A 20,861-nucleotide genomic window follows, 5' to 3' on the forward strand; every position below is an offset into this window, starting at 1 on the left:
TGTTGGTCTCGAAGCGATGGTAGGGTAAAAAGATTATGACACATGTAGAGGCTCCTTAAAAGCCAAATAACGATTTGTAAGAACTATTTATTAGTCTAAACAAATAAAGAAATTTTGACTTTTGACTTTACTAAACAGTTGACACCACTGGCGAATGCCAAGGCCTTACTCTACCTACAGTGATGCCATTCTGGTGGGGGCAAAAATAACAACCTGGATTAGTATTATGTAACCTCGTCTAGAGACTCCGCGCGCCAAAATATCTCAAAGATATTCATAACGTACTTCAAATTATTTTAGCGCGAGGAGCTGTGTGCGTGTAGTTGTGTGTGAAGCTTTGCGTTGTGTGACAACAGTGACGCGGCGGTGGTCGTCCAAGCAATACACAGTCACTGTATCAGCGTGGTTAACCGCTACTGTTGAGAAGAAAAACTCAGGAGCCGGTTTTTGGTAAAGTTGTATTGTTACACGCAGTAGGTGTTGATTGTACATTGGTTTGAAAGAAAGTGAAAATGGTCGCACTCGTGCACACAGCACGGACGTGTGCAGCGCCATCTATGATTCCCTATATAAATCATTTCGTAAACTGTTAACGTACTGTTAGTTCTTGTAAAGCAAGATGAATAATGATGATGATGTTGCTGTCGCGCTCGCACACTCACTGCGGGCGCGCGTCGCACAGTCGCGACAGCAATATAATTACGCGCGAGCGATAAGGATGGGTAGCTTGGGGTCATTGGACAAAATTCTACGTGCTCACGGACCAGGCTTTACAACGGTTTAGGTATAAGGCTTGCCTTTTCAACAACGAGAGACGTCTATAGCAAAATTATTATAGAAATCCTTGGTTATTGAGCTACCGCAGCTACATTTCTATAAATAACCCATCCTTCGCTACCCGCATTAGACTAGCTAGATGCGACACTTCTGGTGAGCCCACGTGGTTAGCAGAAATATTAATTTGTATACCTACTAATCATTCTCTCTCTTACCCTTAGCATAATATCAGGTGAACACAATTTGTCGAAGAGCCCGATGGCGAAGGGCGGCAGCGCCGTGAAGATCACGTTGTAGAACCCTATCGTCCAGCGCTCGAACAGGATCTGACCCGACCTGGAGAGAAAAAGGACAATTGAAACGCATACATGGGGAGAAAAAGGACAATTGACACGCATACATGGGGAGAAAAAGGCCAATTGAAACGCATACATGGGGAGAAAAAGGACAATTGAAACGCATACATGGGGAGAAAAAGGACAATTGAAACGCATACATGGGGAGAAAAAGGATAATTGAAACGTAGTCATGGGGAGAAAAAGGACAATTGAAACGCATACATGGAGAGAAAAAGGATAAATTAAAACGCATACAAGGGGAGAAAAAGGATAATTGAAACGTAGTCATGGGGAGAAAAAGGTCAACTGCATATTACAACTTAAACTAGCCACGATAGCCGAACGATGAAGAGGTCGGACTGGCGGACTCAACATTCGAGGAATGAGGTTTCGAACCCCGCCATCGCTCTACTATTGTGGTGTGTCACGAGTGCACAAGCATATTCAGCTTAGTACGAGGGGCTAACTAATATTCCCGTATTATCTCGTGGAAGTTGGAACCTTAAGTGGTCGCATAAGAACGGTCTTAAGCTTCAACCACACCAACGCGTACAGATCGCCATCGCCGGCGTGATCATAGGCCAATGACAGGTCGCGTGACCCATGACAGTTCACGCGACCTGTCATTGGTCTATGATCGCGCCGGCGATCTGCACGCGTTTTTTTTTATCCACAACGAGGAAGCTCTTGGCCTGTATCTTACCTGATGGTAAGTGACGATCAGGCCGAAGGTGAAAGCGAGCTTCACCCGGAATCCTCAACCACGGAGGAACTGGCTATCTTACCTCTAACTGCCGGAACACAACAATGCTGTTAACATTGTAACTGGCGACAGACTTAGGTAAGATGGTGGTAGCTAGCCAGACGGACTTAGAACAAGTCCTACCACCAACCAAACCGAACAGAAAAATCTGCCCCCACTGGGAATCGAACCCGGGACCTCTGCGTCTGAAGCAGGTGGTCTTACCACTAGACCACAGAGGCGTTGGTGTGATTGAAGCATTATGCGACTACGGGGTAAAACCACGGGGTTACAACTGATTTCTATTGTGTCTCGATTCGTATTTGTACTAAGGTAAAAAGGAAAATACAATTTTGTCAAAAGAGATGTTGCTTGCTCACCAGGCGGAGTAGATGGCGAACCAGAGCTCGATGACGTAGAGGCAGATGTTCTTGTAGAAGGAGTACAGGATGAGCTTGCTGATGCGAGAGTAGTTCCACGCGCCGTGCACCAGCAGCAGCCGCAGCAGGAAGCGGAACTAAAGGAGGGAATACATTATCATGTTGGAGGGTAAAACGGGACTATTCCCACCTCTTGTTCCCACTGCTGCAATTCCTGTATAGCCGTATTAGAGGGTGGTAATGCTAGAAACACATTTCTGTGGTTCCATGACACACTAAAAGCCAGATCTGAGGTGGAATTGTGTAAAGCAATCGTAATCATTTGACAGTTCATAACGTACGATAAAGTCAGTTAAACAAAGCGTTTGACAGAATAATCGTACGTTATGAACTGTCAAATGGATACGATTGCTTTACACAATTCCACCTCAGATAAACACATCGCTCTGCAATCGCAATCAAACAGTCGATGTTACAAAAAATCCTGTTGCGATAAAACACTTCATGGCAATGTCACCATCGTTTAGGCTAGGTACAGTTATAGCTACTAACTTGACCTTCACTGGTTGGGTTTTCTTCTCCGTGAAAACTGTTTTGTGGATGCTGGTTTCCCGAAATAAATACATGTCTATGCGTTCTCATAAAAGTAGCAGGAAGGCGCTGGATGTAGGCCGCTACAAACCGGGCGATGTGGAAGGCATTGAGAGAGACAGCAGAGACAGCAGCAGTGAACATCCTGTGATTGCAATGATGATGATGGTGATGATGATACCTGTGCGAAAGAGGGTCAAACGGGATCCACGCTTACGAAGTCGCGGGTGGCCGCTAGTATGGATACACAGTGTGTCCGGTCACCAGTGTCCGACCCGTAAAACTTTACCCATTAAAATCTTTAGGGGCGGTCTTGTGGTTGCAATGACGATGATACCTGTGCGATGCTGTAGTCGGAGGCGCAGACGGCCTGCAGGCCTTCGACGCCAGAGATGCCGACGCCGACAGACGCTCGTTGGATCATGGCCACGTCGTTGGCGCCGTCGCCGATCGCCAGCGTCACCGCGCCCGTAGCGGTCGATACCATCTCCACGACCTGTAGAGGAATGGAGATGTAAACGGTTTTCCTGATAACGACAAAATAAATGCCCGAATTTAGGAAGTTCAAATCAAATCAAAAATATTTTATTCAATTTTGACCGCTGGTGGCACTTATGAATGTCAAACAAATATTTATTTTTATTTTATTTTATTTTTTTAACAATGTTTCAACAGCATTAAATTGTACATAAATATAGTAAAAAAAAAGGTACCCTTAAGGGGCACTTTACATGATTGTCTTCTTATCTTCTGGGCCCTACCAACGCTTCAAGACAAACATATTATGGCAAGTGCTGAAAAGAAACGCCGGAACAAACGTTAAGATGTAAACGAAGGTATAGTTCCTTTTACGAAGACGTGATGTCGCAGAAGGAGGCAGCAGAATGCGTGAGCTGCTGGTGGATCTAAACTCTAAACGCACCCGGAAACGGCGGAGAGGTCAAAAGAGGTGACAATATCGTCGTCAAGCTTGTCTTCCTTAAATTTTGTAGGACATATCGAGGAAAGGAGTGGCACGCCAAAGCCAGCGTCAAATTATGAAATTTTAGGTAATCTGACCTCGGCCTTCTGTATGGGCGAGACCCTGCAGCAGACGACGACCTTGCAGGAGATGCAGAGGTCGAGGAAGTCCTTCTTGAGGTCGCAGCCCATGGCGTACTTGAGCGTCTGCCGTCGATGACGTCAGCGACACAACTACTGACCTCGGCCTTCTGTATGGGCGAGACCCTGCAGCAGACGACGACCTTGCAGGAGATGCAGAGGTCGAGGAAGTCCTTCTTGAGGTCGCAGCCCATGGCGTACTTGAGCGTTTTGCCGTCGATGATAAGCGCCACCTCGTTCTGTTTGCGAAGGTTGTCCCCGAACTCTGCCGCGTGGCGGGATATCGTCTCTCTGGTGCCCTGGAAGGAATGTGATAATTCATCATTAGTTTTAAAGTTCTAGTCCTAACCAGAGAGTCAGGTTACCCAGACACAAATCTCCACAGTAATTTGTAACTTTTTGGACAAAAAGGAATATGACTAAGTCCGGTCGGGGTCATTGGACGAAATTCTATCTGCTCGGCGACCGGACTTTACAAGTTTTTGAGAGATTTCTTTGGTAGCTAGCTTCTAAAATGTGACATAAGGATATTCAGGATTGACTTCAGTTGTCACCTACTCTTGGGTTGTAATTTCCTCTTCATATAATCTTTTTTCTAACCAGTTCGCCTCTGTGTCTTGTAGTAGGTACTTATAACAATTTGTATGTTAGAAGAACTACTTGGAGAAGGTAAAAAGAAGGCTTCTGTGATCTACCGACAATGGACTGCTTTTTCTATTCCTTCATGGTGAAGTACTCACATGGTTGAGGCCGCGTACCGGAAAACGCAGCGACTAAACCGACCGGCGACATCGTAAAGGTAGCAGGGAAGCGCTGGACGCAGGCCGCTACCAATCGATCAACATGGAAAGCATTGGGGGAGGCCTATGTTCAGCAGTGGACGTCCTGTGGCTGAAATGATGATGATGATGATGAAGTACTCACATCGAGACTATCCTCGTTGAGTATTAGCAGCGGCATGGCGGAGTGTATGAGGCGCGCCGAGTGGGCGATGTTGATGGCCGTCTCCTGCTTGTCGCCCGTCAGCACCCACACGTACATATTGGCCTTTAGTAAAGCCGCTATCGTGTCGGGCACGCCGTCCTGGGAGGAAGAATATAGGGTCAGAATTATTACTGGCAGTCCACAGCTGGATATGTCCTGTTGAATAAACCACGGATACTCTCGGCGCACTTAAGGGACTCTTATCTAGGTATAAATAAGACGTCAATATTTAGGTGACAATTTATTGCTTGACACAGGTTGTCAATGGTTTACAATGGTTGTCAAAGGTTCACAGATGTCAAAGCCGCCCAGGTATATAAAGCCGGGGAAAAAAATATGGACACCGCGGTACAGCTTTACGCGTCTCAAAATACAGTGACATCTATTGGCCACTAACACAAACAAGTTTCATGGAAGGTTTATACATATCGCCCACCAAGGACCGTCCTAGGTCCATAACAACAGGAAAATCGAAATAAACCCAATGAAACTTAATGCGAATGCATCGCCCACCATGAAACATGTTACGGTACACATCAACAATAAAATTAAAATAAACCATATAAAAACCATTGTACCGTAAAATAATAAAAACACTTTCAATAAACTTAAAACCTTAAAACTAAATAAACTAAAATTATTTAGCCTTAGGAAGGAGACCAAATCTTAACACCTTGAAACTAACAACTCTATCATCGTCGTTACCGGGATGGACCACAATCACCCTGCCACTGAGCCAAGACCCCTAGCTAGTTGTCCTCCTTTATGACAACTAAATCATCAACTGTTAGGTTGAGAAATTTGCATAGTCCACCTTTGTTTTACACCTTCGCGACGTTCCTAAAGCTGTGAGTTTTCAAGTCTCCAACCAACTATCAACTTACTGTTCCTAGCAAGAAAAGGCTTCAAGAACCGGAGAAAACTACGATGGGTAAGTATCAGTTTTCGTTTTACCTTTCAACATCATCACTAAAGTTCTCAGATTGGCATGCAACTATAGCCTTCTGTATCTCTACTGTTGTTGAGTACCCGTCGCGTTTCTCCAGCAGCGTATCCTTTTATATTTAACTTTTCTTTTTGTTTCAGTTTCTTCGTAGGTCTGCACGTCGACCTTGTTGCGGTATACATTTTCACTTCGGTTCCAGGTAATACCACCACTTTTTATTATTTTATTAGTTTTCCTTTTCAGCCCTTCTTCGTTTCCTTTCCGTTGACTTACTTTACCATCTTCTTTCATTGTCTTTACCAAATCTTCATTGTTAGTAGTCAAATTTTGCAACACACATTCTTCTTTACCTAACATCATATTCATTTCTCTGTAAAGTTGANGTCGAGGAAGTCCTTCTTGAGGTCGCAGCCCATGGCGTACTTGAGCGTCTGCCGTCGATGACGTCAGCGACACAACTACTGACCTCGGCCTTCTGTATGGGCGAGACCCTGCAGCAGACGACGACCTTGCAGGAGATGCAGAGGTCGAGGAAGTCCTTCTTGAGGTCGCAGCCCATGGCGTACTTGAGCGTCTGCCGTCGATGACGTCAGCGACACAACTACTGACCTCGGCCTTCTGTATGGGCGAGACCCTGCAGCAGACGACGACCTTGCAGGAGATGCAGAGGTCGAGGAAGTCCTTCTTGAGGTCGCAGCCCATGGCGTACTTGAGCGTCTGCCGTCGATGACGTCAGCGACACAACTACTGACCTCGGCCTTCTGTATGGGCGAGACCCTGCAGCAGACGACGACCTTGCAGGAGATGCAGAGGTCGAGGAAGTCCTTCTTGAGGTCGCAGCCCATGGCGTACTTGAGCGTCTGCCGTCGATGACGTCAGCGACACAACTACTGACCTCGGCCTTCTGTATGGGCGAGACCCTGCAGCAGACGACGACCTTGCAGGAGATGCAGAGGTCGAGGAAGTCCTTCTTGAGGTCGCAGCCCATGGCGTACTTGAGCGTCTGCCGTCGATGACGTCAGCGACACAACTACTGACCTCGGCCTTCTGTATGGGCGAGACCCTGCAGCAGACGACGACCTTGCAGGAGATGCAGAGGTCGAGGAAGTCCTTCTTGAGGTCGCAGCCCATGGCGTACTTGAGCGTCTGCCGTCGATGACGTCAGCGACACAACTACTGACCTCGGCCTTCTGTATGGGCGAGACCCTGCAGCAGACGACGACCTTGCAGGAGATGCAGAGGTCGAGGAAGTCCTTCTTGAGGTCGCAGCCCATGGCGTACTTGAGCGTCTGCCGTCGATGACGTCAGCGACACAACTACTGACCTCGGCCTTCTGTATGGGCGAGACCCTGCAGCAGACGACGACCTTGCAGGAGATGCAGAGGTCGAGGAAGTCCTTCTTGAGGTCGCAGCCCATGGCGTACTTGAGCGTCTGCCGTCGATGACGTCAGCGACACAACTACTGACCTCGGCCTTCTGTATGGGCGAGACCCTGCAGCAGACGACGACCTTGCAGGAGATGCAGAGGTCGAGGAAGTCCTTCTTGAGGTCGCAGCCCATGGCGTACTTGAGCGTCTGCCGTCGATGACGTCAGCGACACAACTACTGACCTCGGCCTTCTGTATGGGCGAGACCCTGCAGCAGACGACGACCTTGCAGGAGATGCAGAGGTCGAGGAAGTCCTTCTTGAGGTCGCAGCCCATGGCGTACTTGAGCGTCTGCCGTCGATGACGTCAGCGACACAACTACTGACCTCGGCCTTCTGTATGGGCGAGACCCTGCAGCAGACGACGACCTTGCAGGAGATGCAGAGGTCGAGGAAGTCCTTCTTGAGGTCGCAGCCCATGGCGTACTTGAGCGTCTGCCGTCGATGACGTCAGCGACACAACTACTGACCTCGGCCTTCTGTATGGGCGAGACCCTGCAGCAGACGACGACCTTGCAGGAGATGCAGAGGTCGAGGAAGTCCTTCTTGAGGTCGCAGCCCATGGCGTACTTGAGCGTCTGCCGTCGATGACGTCAGCGACACAACTACTGACCTCGGCCTTCTGTATGGGCGAGACCCTGCAGCAGACGACGACCTTGCAGGAGATGCAGAGGTCGAGGAAGTCCTTCTTGAGGTCGCAGCCCATGGCGTACTTGAGCGTCTGCCGTCGATGACGTCAGCGACACAACTACTGACCTCGGCCTTCTGTATGGGCGAGACCCTGCAGCAGACGACGACCTTGCAGGAGATGCAGAGGTCGAGGAAGTCCTTCTTGAGGTCGCAGCCCATGGCGTACTTGAGCGTCTGCCGTCGATGACGTCAGCGACACAACTACTGACCTCGGCCTTCTGTATGGGCGAGACCCTGCAGCAGACGACGACCTTGCAGGAGATGCAGAGGTCGAGGAAGTCCTTCTTGAGGTCGCAGCCCATGGCGTACTTGAGCGTCTGCCGTCGATGACGTCAGCGACACAACTACTGACCTCGGCCTTCTGTATGGGCGAGACCCTGCAGCAGACGACGACCTTGCAGGAGATGCAGAGGTCGAGGAAGTCCTTCTTGAGGTCGCAGCCCATGGCGTACTTGAGCGTCTGCCGTCGATGACGTCAGCGACACAACTACTGACCTCGGCCTTCTGTATGGGCGAGACCCTGCAGCAGACGACGACCTTGCAGGAGATGCAGAGGTCGAGGAAGTCCTTCTTGAGGTCGCAGCCCATGGCGTACTTGAGCGTCTGCCGTCGATGACGTCAGCGACACAACTACTGACCTCGGCCTTCTGTATGGGCGAGACCCTGCAGCAGACGACGACCTTGCAGGAGATGCAGAGGTCGAGGAAGTCCTTCTTGAGGTCGCAGCCCATGGCGTACTTGAGCGTCTGCCGTCGATGACGTCAGCGACACAACTACTGACCTCGGCCTTCTGTATGGGCGAGACCCTGCAGCAGACGACGACCTTGCAGGAGATGCAGAGGTCGAGGAAGTCCTTCTTGAGGTCGCAGCCCATGGCGTACTTGAGCGTCTGCCGTCGATGACGTCAGCGACACAACTACTGACCTCGGCCTTCTGTATGGGCGAGACCCTGCAGCAGACGACGACCTTGCAGGAGATGCAGAGGTCGAGGAAGTCCTTCTTGAGGTCGCAGCCCATGGCGTACTTGAGCGTCTGCCGTCGATGACGTCAGCGACACAACTACTGACCTCGGCCTTCTGTATGGGCGAGACCCTGCAGCAGACGACGACCTTGCAGGAGATGCAGAGGTCGAGGAAGTCCTTCTTGAGGTCGCAGCCCATGGCGTACTTGAGCGTCTGCCGTCGATGACGTCAGCGACACAACTACTGACCTCGGCCTTCTGTATGGGCGAGACCCTGCAGCAGACGACGACCTTGCAGGAGATGCAGAGGTCGAGGAAGTCCTTCTTGAGGTCGCAGCCCATGGCGTACTTGAGCGTCTGCCGTCGATGACGTCAGCGACACAACTACTGACCTCGGCCTTCTGTATGGGCGAGACCCTGCAGCAGACGACGACCTTGCAGGAGATGCAGAGGTCGAGGAAGTCCTTCTTGAGGTCGCAGCCCATGGCGTACTTGAGCGTCTGCCGTCGATGACGTCAGCGACACAACTACTGACCTCGGCCTTCTGTATGGGCGAGACCCTGCAGCAGACGACGACCTTGCAGGAGATGCAGAGGTCGAGGAAGTCCTTCTTGAGGTCGCAGCCCATGGCGTACTTGAGCGTCTGCCGTCGATGACGTCAGCGACACAACTACTGACCTCGGCCTTCTGTATGGGCGAGACCCTGCAGCAGACGACGACCTTGCAGGAGATGCAGAGGTCGAGGAAGTCCTTCTTGAGGTCGCAGCCCATGGCGTACTTGAGCGTCTGCCGTCGATGACGTCAGCGACACAACTACTGACCTCGGCCTTCTGTATGGGCGAGACCCTGCAGCAGACGACGACCTTGCAGGAGATGCAGAGGTCGAGGAAGTCCTTCTTGAGGTCGCAGCCCATGGCGTACTTGAGCGTCTGCCGTCGATGACGTCAGCGACACAACTACTGACCTCGGCCTTCTGTATGGGCGAGACCCTGCAGCAGACGACGACCTTGCAGGAGATGCAGAGGTCGAGGAAGTCCTTCTTGAGGTCGCAGCCCATGGCGTACTTGAGCGTCTGCCGTCGATGACGTCAGCGACACAACTACTGACCTCGGCCTTCTGTATGGGCGAGACCCTGCAGCAGACGACGACCTTGCAGGAGATGCAGAGGTCGAGGAAGTCCTTCTTGAGGTCGCAGCCCATGGCGTACTTGAGCGTCTGCCGTCGATGACGTCAGCGACACAACTACTGACCTCGGCCTTCTGTATGGGCGAGACCCTGCAGCAGACGACGACCTTGCAGGAGATGCAGAGGTCGAGGAAGTCCTTCTTGAGGTCGCAGCCCATGGCGTACTTGAGCGTCTGCCGTCGATGACGTCAGCGACACAACTACTGACCTCGGCCTTCTGTATGGGCGAGACCCTGCAGCAGACGACGACCTTGCAGGAGATGCAGAGGTCGAGGAAGTCCTTCTTGAGGTCGCAGCCCATGGCGTACTTGAGCGTCTGCCGTCGATGACGTCAGCGACACAACTACTGACCTCGGCCTTCTGTATGGGCGAGACCCTGCAGCAGACGACGACCTTGCAGGAGATGCAGAGGTCGAGGAAGTCCTTCTTGAGGTCGCAGCCCATGGCGTACTTGAGCGTCTGCCGTCGATGACGTCAGCGACACAACTACTGACCTCGGCCTTCTGTATGGGCGAGACCCTGCAGCAGACGACGACCTTGCAGGAGATGCAGAGGTCGAGGAAGTCCTTCTTGAGGTCGCAGCCCATGGCGTACTTGAGCGTCTGCCGTCGATGACGTCAGCGACACAACTACTGACCTCGGCCTTCTGTATGGGCGAGACCCTGCAGCAGACGACGACCTTGCAGGAGATGCAGAGGTCGAGGAAGTCCTTCTTGAGGTCGCAGCCCATGGCGTACTTGAGCGTCTGCCGTCGATGACGTCAGCGACACAACTACTGACCTCGGCCTTCTGTATGGGCGAGACCCTGCAGCAGACGACGACCTTGCAGGAGATGCAGAGGTCGAGGAAGTCCTTCTTGAGGTCGCAGCCCATGGCGTACTTGAGCGTCTGCCGTCGATGACGTCAGCGACACAACTACTGACCTCGGCCTTCTGTATGGGCGAGACCCTGCAGCAGACGACGACCTTGCAGGAGATGCAGAGGTCGAGGAAGTCCTTCTTGAGGTCGCAGCCCATGGCGTACTTGAGCGTCTGCCGTCGATGACGTCAGCGACACAACTACTGACCTCGGCCTTCTGTATGGGCGAGACCCTGCAGCAGACGACGACCTTGCAGGAGATGCAGAGGTCGAGGAAGTCCTTCTTGAGGTCGCAGCCCATGGCGTACTTGAGCGTCTGCCGTCGATGACGTCAGCGACACAACTACTGACCTCGGCCTTCTGTATGGGCGAGACCCTGCAGCAGACGACGACCTTGCAGGAGATGCAGAGGTCGAGGAAGTCCTTCNCATTTTCACTTCGGTTCCAGGTAATACCACCACTTTTTATTATTTTATTAGTTTTCCTTTTCAGCCCTTCTTCGTTTCCTTTCCGTTGACTTACTTTACCATCTTCTTTCATTGTCTTTACCAAATCTTCATTGTTAGTAGTCAAATTTTGCAACACACATTCTTCTTTACCTAACATCATATTCATTTCTCTGTAAAGTTGACTCCCTTGATCGATAGTTCCGCAACCCATCATGAGATCGTCCACATGAAAGTCTGACAGTACCTTCTCAGCCGCCGTTGGAGAATCCTCACCGTGATCCAAATTCATGTCAACATATTCACTAGTAACCGCTGTGTATTTCTGTTTCAGATCGCCGTTCTTCAGTCTTCGTTCTAATGAATACGTTCTTTTTTTAGATGTTTGCCAGGGATTCTTCACATCGGGAACTTCGTCGAACGTGTCTTTTTATTTTCTGAACACGTTCCTTTCTTTGGCAACGGAATGTCATCTTCTAGCTCCCTAAATCTTTTTAGAAGCTGATTATCCTCCACGCTACAATGCATCACATTTATTGTTTCAGAGGGCTTCGTCGGCGTGTTAACGACACCAGACAGAATCCACCCCAATGACGAACACTGAGCAAGTGGTGAACCAAGCGGTCCCTTGATGACTCCGTTTTGAAGTACCCGGCTATATACTTCTGACCCTAACAACAAATCCACCCTGTTAGAAGTATAATAACTCGGATCCGCAAGGACAATGTCCTCAAGCTCCTTCCACTTCTCCGCTGTTATCTTTTGGTTAGACAAAAGCGAAGTGATGGATCCTAGTACGTAAGCTTTTACTGTTACAATAAAGTTCGGATCGACCCGTGATGCTATTTTTATTTCTACCATCGACTTTGTCGTGAGCCCGTTCGTGCCACCTACTCCTACTATTTGCCCTCTAGCTGGTATCTTCTTCAAACCCAATAATTCAACCATGGCCTCTGTAATAAAAGAGTATTGGGACCCTTGATCCAGCAGAGAACGAATAGTATAAGTTTGGCCGTATTTAGAAACAGTATCTACAAGTGCCGTCGCTAGCAATACCTGGCTACAATCCACAGTGCTTCTTGTAGACGTGCAGGAAATAACAGCACCAACTTTCTTGGTATCAGCCGTAGTAACCTCCCCGTTGTGGGGTTCCTGAGCAGCAATCTTGTTCGTAGGATGCAGCAGAGTGTGGTGCTTCCTCTTGCATATGCGACACTTGTATTTGCTGTGGCAGAATTTGGCAGAGTGATTGTTTCCGAGACAACAAAAGCAAACATTGTGAGAAGCAACGAATTCGCGACGTAAATCCACAGACGTATCCCTAAAACCCTTACACGTGCTCAATTTGTGCTCCTTCTTACAAAAGGGACAGACTAACGTGGTAACGTGCATTGCTTTAATTTGACTAACAGGCAAGGTTTTATTAGGCATTGGTTTGGACTCTGAACTCAAAAACTCAAGGGCTCGGTAACGGTTTTTAAGAAACTGTTCGAACTGATCGTAAGTTGGTAGCTCGGTAGAGTTATTATCCGCGATGCTAAGCTCCCATTGCCTTTTTGATTCAGGGTCCAACCTCAAAGTTATTATATGAATTACCAGCACGTCCCAGGTACTCGTATCTATGCCAATATTAGACAGAGCGTACAAACAATCATTTGTGATGTCCATCAGACCTTTCAAACCACTAGCCGACTCACAAGTTACATTTTTCTGGCTTAGTAGTCTCTTCAAAATATGATGACAAAGGTATCGCTTGTTGTTATACCTCTCGTCTAATAAACCCCAGCAATAATCGTAATTACTGCCTGTAATCGGAATGTTACATAAAAGTTGCTCGGCTTCACCTTGTAAGTACCCCTTTAAATACAGCAATTTTTGAGCATTTCCTAAAGTCTTGTTCGAGTGTATCAAAGACTGGAATAAGTCTCGAAAGGTGTTCCATTCCGAGTACTTTCCTGAGAAGATCGGAATATTTACTTTTGGTAGTTTTACATTAGGCGCCTGTAAAGAGGGCTGGTCAGAATCAGTGTTGGAAGTACTTGTGATTATAACGTATTCAGATAAACCCGTTTTTAATTTACATTTATAATCAATATAACAATCTTCTGCTTTGTCATAAGTATCGCTTCGCATATAGGTCGACTTGGACAATACTTTAGGTTCCGTAGTGCGCAACAATTCCTTATGACCCAACAGAAACTCATTCCACAAACCTTCAAGTAGTTCCAACTTTCCCTCTAAATACTCCTTGGTCAAACGACCTTTAGAACTTTTTAAGAAATTGACTTTTGACTTTTCTATTCTTGACGCGAGGTCAAACTGACAGTTCTCTAAACGTTCCATCATAAATTCCGTTAAATTGAGATGTAAACAAACTTCCAAAAATCGTAAAAAAATTCTAAGTCTTTGACAACTCTGACAGAAATCGGGCATAGGTTCCCCGTAGCAACCGCTTTTTCAAAACTATTCTAAGTCCTAAATAATTATTCTAAAATTTTTCTAAGTTAATGTAAACAATTTAAAATTTCTAAGTTAAACTACCAGTGTAAATAAAGTTCAAAATCCTTCAACTTTCTTCTCAAATAAAAATGTCAAAAGTTGTATCCGTTTCACTCACACACTATCACAATAGACGGCGAACTCTTCATCAAACACGAACTCCTTCGGGCTCCGAACCCGAACTCCTTTCGGGCTCCGACACGAACTGCTTAGGGCTCCAACACGAACTCCTTAGGGCTCCAGCATGAATCCCGTAGGGCTCCGATCGTGTCTCCACCAGATGGCGCCACTTCAGCGCAGCACCACCATCATCATCTGATGTTCCTCAACCAGTTGGTTGCCCTGACAGCACCACAGCTAGTACTGTCAAACTAGTGTCAGCAGCTCCTAGCTGACCCAGCTTCTTGACCTGTCCTGTTTGTGACAGCGATCCACTGTCCAGGACGTCACCCCCCTCCAAAAATGCACGAAGTGTAATCGCGGCACCTGCACCGTTACCAGTGCCCAATGGACATCAGCTTCCTGATGATATCCGACTCGACAGGACCATGAATAAACCACGGATACTCTCGGCGCACTTAAGGGACTCTTATCTAGGTATAAATAAGACGTCAATATTTAGGTGACAATTTATTGCTTGACACAGGTTGTCAATGGTTCACAATGGTTGTCAAAGGTTCACAGATGTCAAAGCCGCCCAGGTATATAAAGCCGGGGAAAAAAATATGGACACCGCGGTACAGCTTTACGCGTCTCAAAATACAGTGACATCTATTGGCCACTAACACAAACAAGTTTCATGGAAGGTTTATACACCTGTCTTGTTCAAGGATCGCCATAATATAAGATTTCCCGCTTTTTGATATCTAGGTCAATAAATAAAAGAGTATTAATATTTCAGACTTTCTTTACGCTAGCTTTTTTCGAACATCGTCATTTCGTCAGCGCTTGTGTAACGTCTACACTTAGCATAGCGGTATGAGGGGGTTGTGTTACTTGTCCAAAAAGACATCGCATTAGCACTGCGTGGACGCAAGTGTAAATACAGCGCTGGTCTTGACGACGCTCGAAAGACACTAGTGTGAAGACTTTCAGTGTATTGTTCAACATAAAGTCCAGTCGCCGAGCAGATAAAATTTCGTGCAATGACCCCAAGTTACCCACCCTTATCGCTCGCGCGTAACTTTAGTAAGAACAATCTGACAAATGATCCAATGATTTCAAAGCTGTGTAGGTAAGAAAGATCTCTAAACGAAAGTACGGAATCTTTAGAACGATTCGCACTTGGCCGTGTGCTTATTACCTCAATGACCTACCTGCAGCTTGTCCTCGATGGCGGTGGCGCCGAGTAGACGTAGGTTGTTCTCGATGAGCAGCGCCGCCTCCTCGATCTTCTGCTCGCGCTCCTGGATCGCGATCGATGCCTTGTGGTACGTGTTCGACCACTCCTGTGAAAGACATTACTTTTATAAGTTGTATTCAAGACAGTAGCTGGCGTGTTAAGATATTTTTTAAGACATATCGACTGAGTAATACTTGTGACAAATTAAGTTCGAACTTCTTCTGTGTTCTGATTAATTTCGTTGCGGGTCCAATGAATGAGAGTTTAACTTACCCTCGGGACATACTTGACCTTCATTGGGTTTTTATTGGCGGTCAAGCTGTGGCTCTTAAGCACACATGAGTTACAGCAACGGGAACGAGAGGTGGGAATAGTCCCGTAGTCCACATGTAGGCCACGAAGTGGCCCGCCAAGGCATTTGAATTTGCCCGCCAGCGAGTTAGCTGGCGCGCGGTATAAATAGCCTTTATAGTTTTGCTTTGGTTTTCAAAAAGCTGTGGCACGGCGTCGCCAAGTCTAAGAAATTTTGCTCATCTGAAAAATCTATTGGGCCAGCCTTGCCGTAGTCAGCACCGTCCTCAGGCTTTTCTAATATACTCAACATCAAATAAACCGCACCTTCCGCGACGCGAACTTTAAAGATATTCTTCTGTCTGTCACAATCATAGTGCCTCAAAAATATTGGTGTTATTTGAAAGCCCGATAAATATCCTTAAAGAAAAACACCTTTAATTTCTAAATAAATGATTAACATATACCATAAATGTGACTTGAAAATAGACCTCACTTTGGGCTCACCTCTGGGATCAACTAGACCAATTTTTATGGTTGAAAAACCAATAAATGATCTTACGTGTCCTCTTTAACAGATGGATAGTGATTAATCCCAACTTAACAGTATTATAGCCATAAAAGTTGGTTCAAGCGTAACTACCTATTTTTTGAAGAAGTGACTCTGGATCCTTCTAAAGACACATTTTTTGGGGTAAAAACATTTCCTTTAATGAAATGAAGTTTAAAACTAGGCTTTTAAATGGTGCCAATATTGGTGGGAAGTGGGGATGCATAAGTTTGAAAGTTTTGAAAGTGCTTATCGTGGGAGGTGCGATTTATTTGATGTCGAGTGTATATTATTCAGCGACTGTTGTACCTGGTACAGCGCCTCGGCACAGAATAAGTAATAGTACAGGTACAGAAGGATTACTCCGCACGACGATTTAAGTAAATGCGAGTCTTGCTGCGACGCGATACAGTGAAATTCAGCTCGCACAGCACTACGTACGAGTGGAGACAAGTGTCGTACCTGGTACAGCGCCTCGGGCACGTCCGCCACGGCGAACACCAGCGTCCGCAGCCCCTCGGACGCGAAGTGCTCGAGTGGAGACAAGTGTCGTACCTGGTACAGCGCCTCGGGCACGTCCGCCACGGCGAACACCAGCGTCCGCAGCCCCTCGGACGCGAAGTGCTCGAGTGGAGACAAGTGTCGTACCTGGTACAGCGCCTCGGGCACGTCCGCCACGGCGAACACCAGCGTCCGCAGCCCCTCGGACGCGAAGTGCTCGAGTGGAGACAAGTGTCGTACCTGGTACAGCGCCTCGGGCACGTCCGCCACGGCGAACACCAGCGTCCGCAGCCCCTCGGACGCGAAGTGCTCGAGTGGAGACAAGTGTCGTACCTGGTACAGCGCCTCGGGCACGTCCGCCACGGCGAACACCAGCGTCCGCAGCCCCTCGGACGCGAAGTGCTCGAGTGGAGACAAGTGTCGTACCTGGTACAGCGCCTCGGGCACGTCCGCCACGGCGAACACCAGCGTCCGCAGCCCCTCGGACGCGAAGTGCTCGAGTGGAGACAAGTGTCGTACCTGGTACAGCGCCTCGGGCACGTCCGCCACGGCGAACACCAGCGTCCGCAGCCCCTCGGACGCGAAGTGCTCGAGTGGAGACAAGTGTCGTACCTGGTACAGCGCCTCGGGCACGTCCGCCACGGCGAACACCAGCGTCCGCAGCCCCTCGGACGCGAAGTGCTCGAGGTGCGCCAGCGTGGCGGCGGAGTATGGCGCGGCGGGACCGCCCGCCAGTCGCGGGTAGATTACCGAGTCCGCACCCTTGCAGTACAGCTTGATCTCACCTGCGAAAGTTTTGCAATTAATCAATCAATTGGTTGTATCACTCATCGGAAATCCTGATTACATAGAAGTTGCAGTAATCATACTTTTGAAGTTTATCTAGCGTATTTTGTTACGTCATCTTTAAAGATTATTAAAAAAATTAGCAATTTGTATTGCATAAATTACTAATAGTCCCCTCGTGTTAAGCTAAATAAGCTTGTGTTACGAGTGGGCTCACCACAACAGTCGAGCGGCAGTGGGACTCGAACCCGCGTTTCTCGGATCTCGAGTCGGCCATATTGACATATTATGACATGACAGAGCATACAAATCTGAAGTTTCGCTGACGTTTGACCGTCACAAAAACACCCTTTCGTGCCGTTCCCATACCTCAGGCACTGACAGAGTTAAGTGCTAGAGCTATACGAACCAGTGGGCGTCCTGACGATGACAGACATCCGCTTCCTGGACGAGGTGAAGTCTATAACATTGAGGATGGCATACTCCTCCTCCTGCGTGGCCATCCCAGCAGTGGGCCCGGCGGCGGTGGCGGTGGCGGGCGCGGGCACGCGGATTCGCACGCAGGTGGGAGTGCGTGTCTCGAACACGAAGCCGAAGCGCGCCGCGCCCATCACTAGCGCGCGCTCGTCTGGGGCGAAAAGAATCACTATCACTACATAGTATATAACTTTTTAAAAAAATAAAACCGACTTCAAATGCGTGAACACAAAAAAAACTAAAAATTAAAAATATTGCGTATAAAAAAGTACATCCCCAATTTTCCACCCTTGGGGGTGCAATATTTTCTTCAAATTCGCATGAAACCACCCTTTTGATAATACCTATTCAACAAAAAAATAATCGTTCAAATTGATTTATAATCGGCGGAGATATTGCGTATAAAAAAGTTCATCCCCAATTTTCCACCCTTGGGGGTTGTTTTTTCTATTATTAAATTTAAATGGGACCACCCTTGAGGTATTACCTATACGCCGAAAAAAGATTGGTTCAAATCGGTTCATAATTGGCGGAGTTATCGCGTAACAAACATAGAAAAAAAACATACGGGTCGAATTGAGAACCTCCTCCTTTTTTGAAGTCGGTTGAAAACAAAGTCGCTTTCCGCTGTCTGTCCCTATATGCTGAGATCTTTAGAACTACGAAACGGACTTTGATGTGTTTTTTTAAAATAGTTAGAGTGATTCAAGAGGAAGGTTTAAATGTATATTTAGCATCCGTGCGAAGCCAGGGAGGGTCGCTAGTAATAAATAAATAATAGTTTATTCATAAAAATAAGTGTATTATTTTTTCAAATCGGTTCAATATTTCGGAACATACTCAATATAAACAAACAAAAAAATCAAATCTTTTCACTTTATAACATCGCGTAAAAGAGCGAGATAGTATAACGCCCGTACACAAACGATGTTTACTTAAGTGAAGCAGCAAATCGAACGCACAGCAGCGTTGAATAAAGCTCTGTGATTGTTCGTGTGTTTCACAGGGCGTTCACGCGCACTGTGAAATCTCCTAGTAATATTTGTGAATACTGGCGTAATATGAGATATTATTGAACTTGATCGCACTCTGGTTGCTGAGCTGCGAACACACTGGACAACCCCGTTGAAATTTTCAAGTGAAGCAATTGTATTTTAAAATTCAAGTAATGGAGCGTTACCCGGCGAGGCGGCGTGGTAGTTGATCTTCCCGTTGACCTTCTCGGGGATGACTGTGTGACAGATGGCCAGCATAGTGAGGAACTCGCGGATAACGGGCGCGGCGGCGCTGCGCATCAGGTTCTGGTAGAGAAGCGTGTCTTCCAGACGCTCGCTCTCACCGGGACGGTTGTAGATCATCTGGAAAGGGTTGTTAGGACCATTAGTCAACTGATTGATATACTTATTATTATGGACAGGAAAGAAACAAACTACTTTCACTTAGATTTCAAGTATCTTATGTTTCCAAACTTTAAGCAATGCAAAAGCGGGGCGGATTCATGTTCAACGTTCAGCGGCTACTCAGTTACTCTATTACGTTACGCGTTACCATTTATTTCTATCCAATTCAATTTCGGCGCTCTCGAGGTACATTTAGTGCCTGAAGCGAGCATACCTCAGTGAATATCAATAGGCAACTATTGTCATTACAACAAGGTAGTGAAATAATCCTCAACGCAAAAGCATTGTAAACATTGAGTGATCAAGATATTCATACATAAGACGTGATGGGAATGGATTAACATCCATCATACCTTTCAAATAAAATAGTCCATAGTTAGTCGCTTATTAATTGATGGCAAATCATTGTCTGAACTCTGTACCTAGAACTTAGAATAGTTGTATCTCTTCTTCTTTGTCCAAGCCATTTCCCATTATTTGGGGTCGGCTCTCCTCGTTCTGTGGCGCCAGGACAGTCTGCCTTGAGTATGTAATAAAGAATTGAGTATTGGGTTGTTTCACTTAAAAGAGCTGTTCGTTTCAGCCAAATGACGTCCACGGCTGGACAAAGGCCTCCCCAAAGAGCTTGACAACAACCGATGCCGCCCGCATCCAGGCACCTCCCGCGATCCTCACCAGATCGTCGGTCATCTAGTGAAGGGGCCTGCCCACACTATGTCTTCCGGCCCATTCTTGCCACTCGAGAATAGCTGTAACTGCTGTAGCTGAGAAATGAAATATGAAGCATACCTCAGCGATGGAGCACTTGTGGAAGTCCATGACGTTGCAGGTGAGCGTGCCGGTCTTGTCGCTGAACACGTACTTGACCATGCCCAGCTCCTCGTTGAGGTTGGACGTGCGCGCCATGGCCGGCGTGTCAGTCGCCGAGTGATACATCTCGCTGTCCATCGCGATGAACTTCGCCTGGAAAACGCAATACAGGGTGTTGTTTTCATTTTTATTTAGGTGAACATAAAAGCATTATCCACCAAAAAAAAATTACAAATGAAAGGGAAATTTTCAGCTAATATTTTCCGTGCGACATCAACTGTACTGTGGCTCGCAATACTGCAATACGTTTACACTGCGGCACCATTGAGCTACGCGGATCGCTCGCTTAACATGTCGGATAGCCTACTGAAGGAAGCCACGTAAAGTAGGTAGTGTAAATAGGTATGTTTCTTTGACAAACTAAAGTTAAAGTTCGATTTAATTTTTTTTCGAAGTAATTTTTTTTACTGATTCGTGATTAGAATAAGCTACTTAATCAACTCCCTAAATATGGCAAGAGTTGAAATCAACACCCTGTATAATACCAAGTTTTTTTCATCAAGAAAGGTAAAAAAAAATTACACAAGTACCCACTAGTCTTCACCAGTGGGTTATGTGGCACTCTCCCTGCCAGACGGACGGGACTAACCTCCAAAGCTTATTGGGAACAAATTGATTACAATTTGTTGTATGAATTAGACAGTCTAGACATTCATCCATGAAAGCGTCACTCCGCCACAAACGCAATACCAAAATAACCCCACCTCTCATCCCTACCAA

General features: G+C 48.3%; 2 protein-coding genes across 2 annotated transcripts in view; both read right to left on the reverse strand.

The window, feature by feature from the left end:
* Positions 1–2,237: 2,237 nt before the first annotated feature.
* Positions 2,238–20,861, reverse strand: part of LOC114358246 (probable phospholipid-transporting ATPase IA) — a 28,437-nt gene continuing 9,813 nt past the window's right edge. Inside the window, exons 5-14 of the mRNA XM_028312145.1 lie at positions 20,061–20,234; positions 19,052–19,229; positions 17,804–18,022; positions 17,260–17,393; positions 16,570–17,166; positions 15,241–15,372; positions 4,854–5,012; positions 3,888–4,228; positions 3,166–3,324; positions 2,238–2,374 (exon numbers count right to left, since the gene is read on the reverse strand). Coding sequence (XP_028167946.1) covers positions 3,288–3,324; positions 3,888–4,228; positions 4,854–5,012; positions 15,241–15,372; positions 16,570–17,166; positions 17,260–17,393; positions 17,804–18,022; positions 19,052–19,229; positions 20,061–20,234 — 1,971 coding nt within the window. The 3' untranslated portion in view covers positions 2,238–2,374; positions 3,166–3,287. The remainder of the gene's footprint in view (positions 2,375–3,165; positions 3,325–3,887; positions 4,229–4,853; positions 5,013–15,240; positions 15,373–16,569; positions 17,167–17,259; positions 17,394–17,803; positions 18,023–19,051; positions 19,230–20,060; positions 20,235–20,861) is intronic.
* On the reverse strand, positions 6,008–13,766 carry LOC114358247 (uncharacterized). The gene is made up of 2 exons (XM_028312146.1): positions 11,579–13,766; positions 6,008–6,209 (listed from the first exon to the last, which is right to left on the reverse strand). Exon 1 carries the CDS (start codon positions 13,556–13,558, stop codon positions 11,825–11,827), a length of 1,734 nt encoding a protein of 577 aa, XP_028167947.1. The 5' UTR covers positions 13,559–13,766; the 3' UTR covers positions 6,008–6,209; positions 11,579–11,824.

This window comes from Ostrinia furnacalis, unplaced genomic scaffold (assembly GCF_004193835.3).
Source record: "Ostrinia furnacalis isolate ACB-3 unplaced genomic scaffold, ASM419383v2 OfSCF3812, whole genome shotgun sequence".
NCBI lineage: Eukaryota > Metazoa > Arthropoda > Insecta > Lepidoptera > Crambidae > Ostrinia > Ostrinia furnacalis.

Bases quoted from the DNA above. Each gene is read 5' to 3' on its own strand.
- LOC114358247 (XM_028312146.1), bottom strand. From the start codon at position 13,558: ATGCGAAGCGATACTTATGACAAAGCAGAAGATTGTTATATTGATTAT.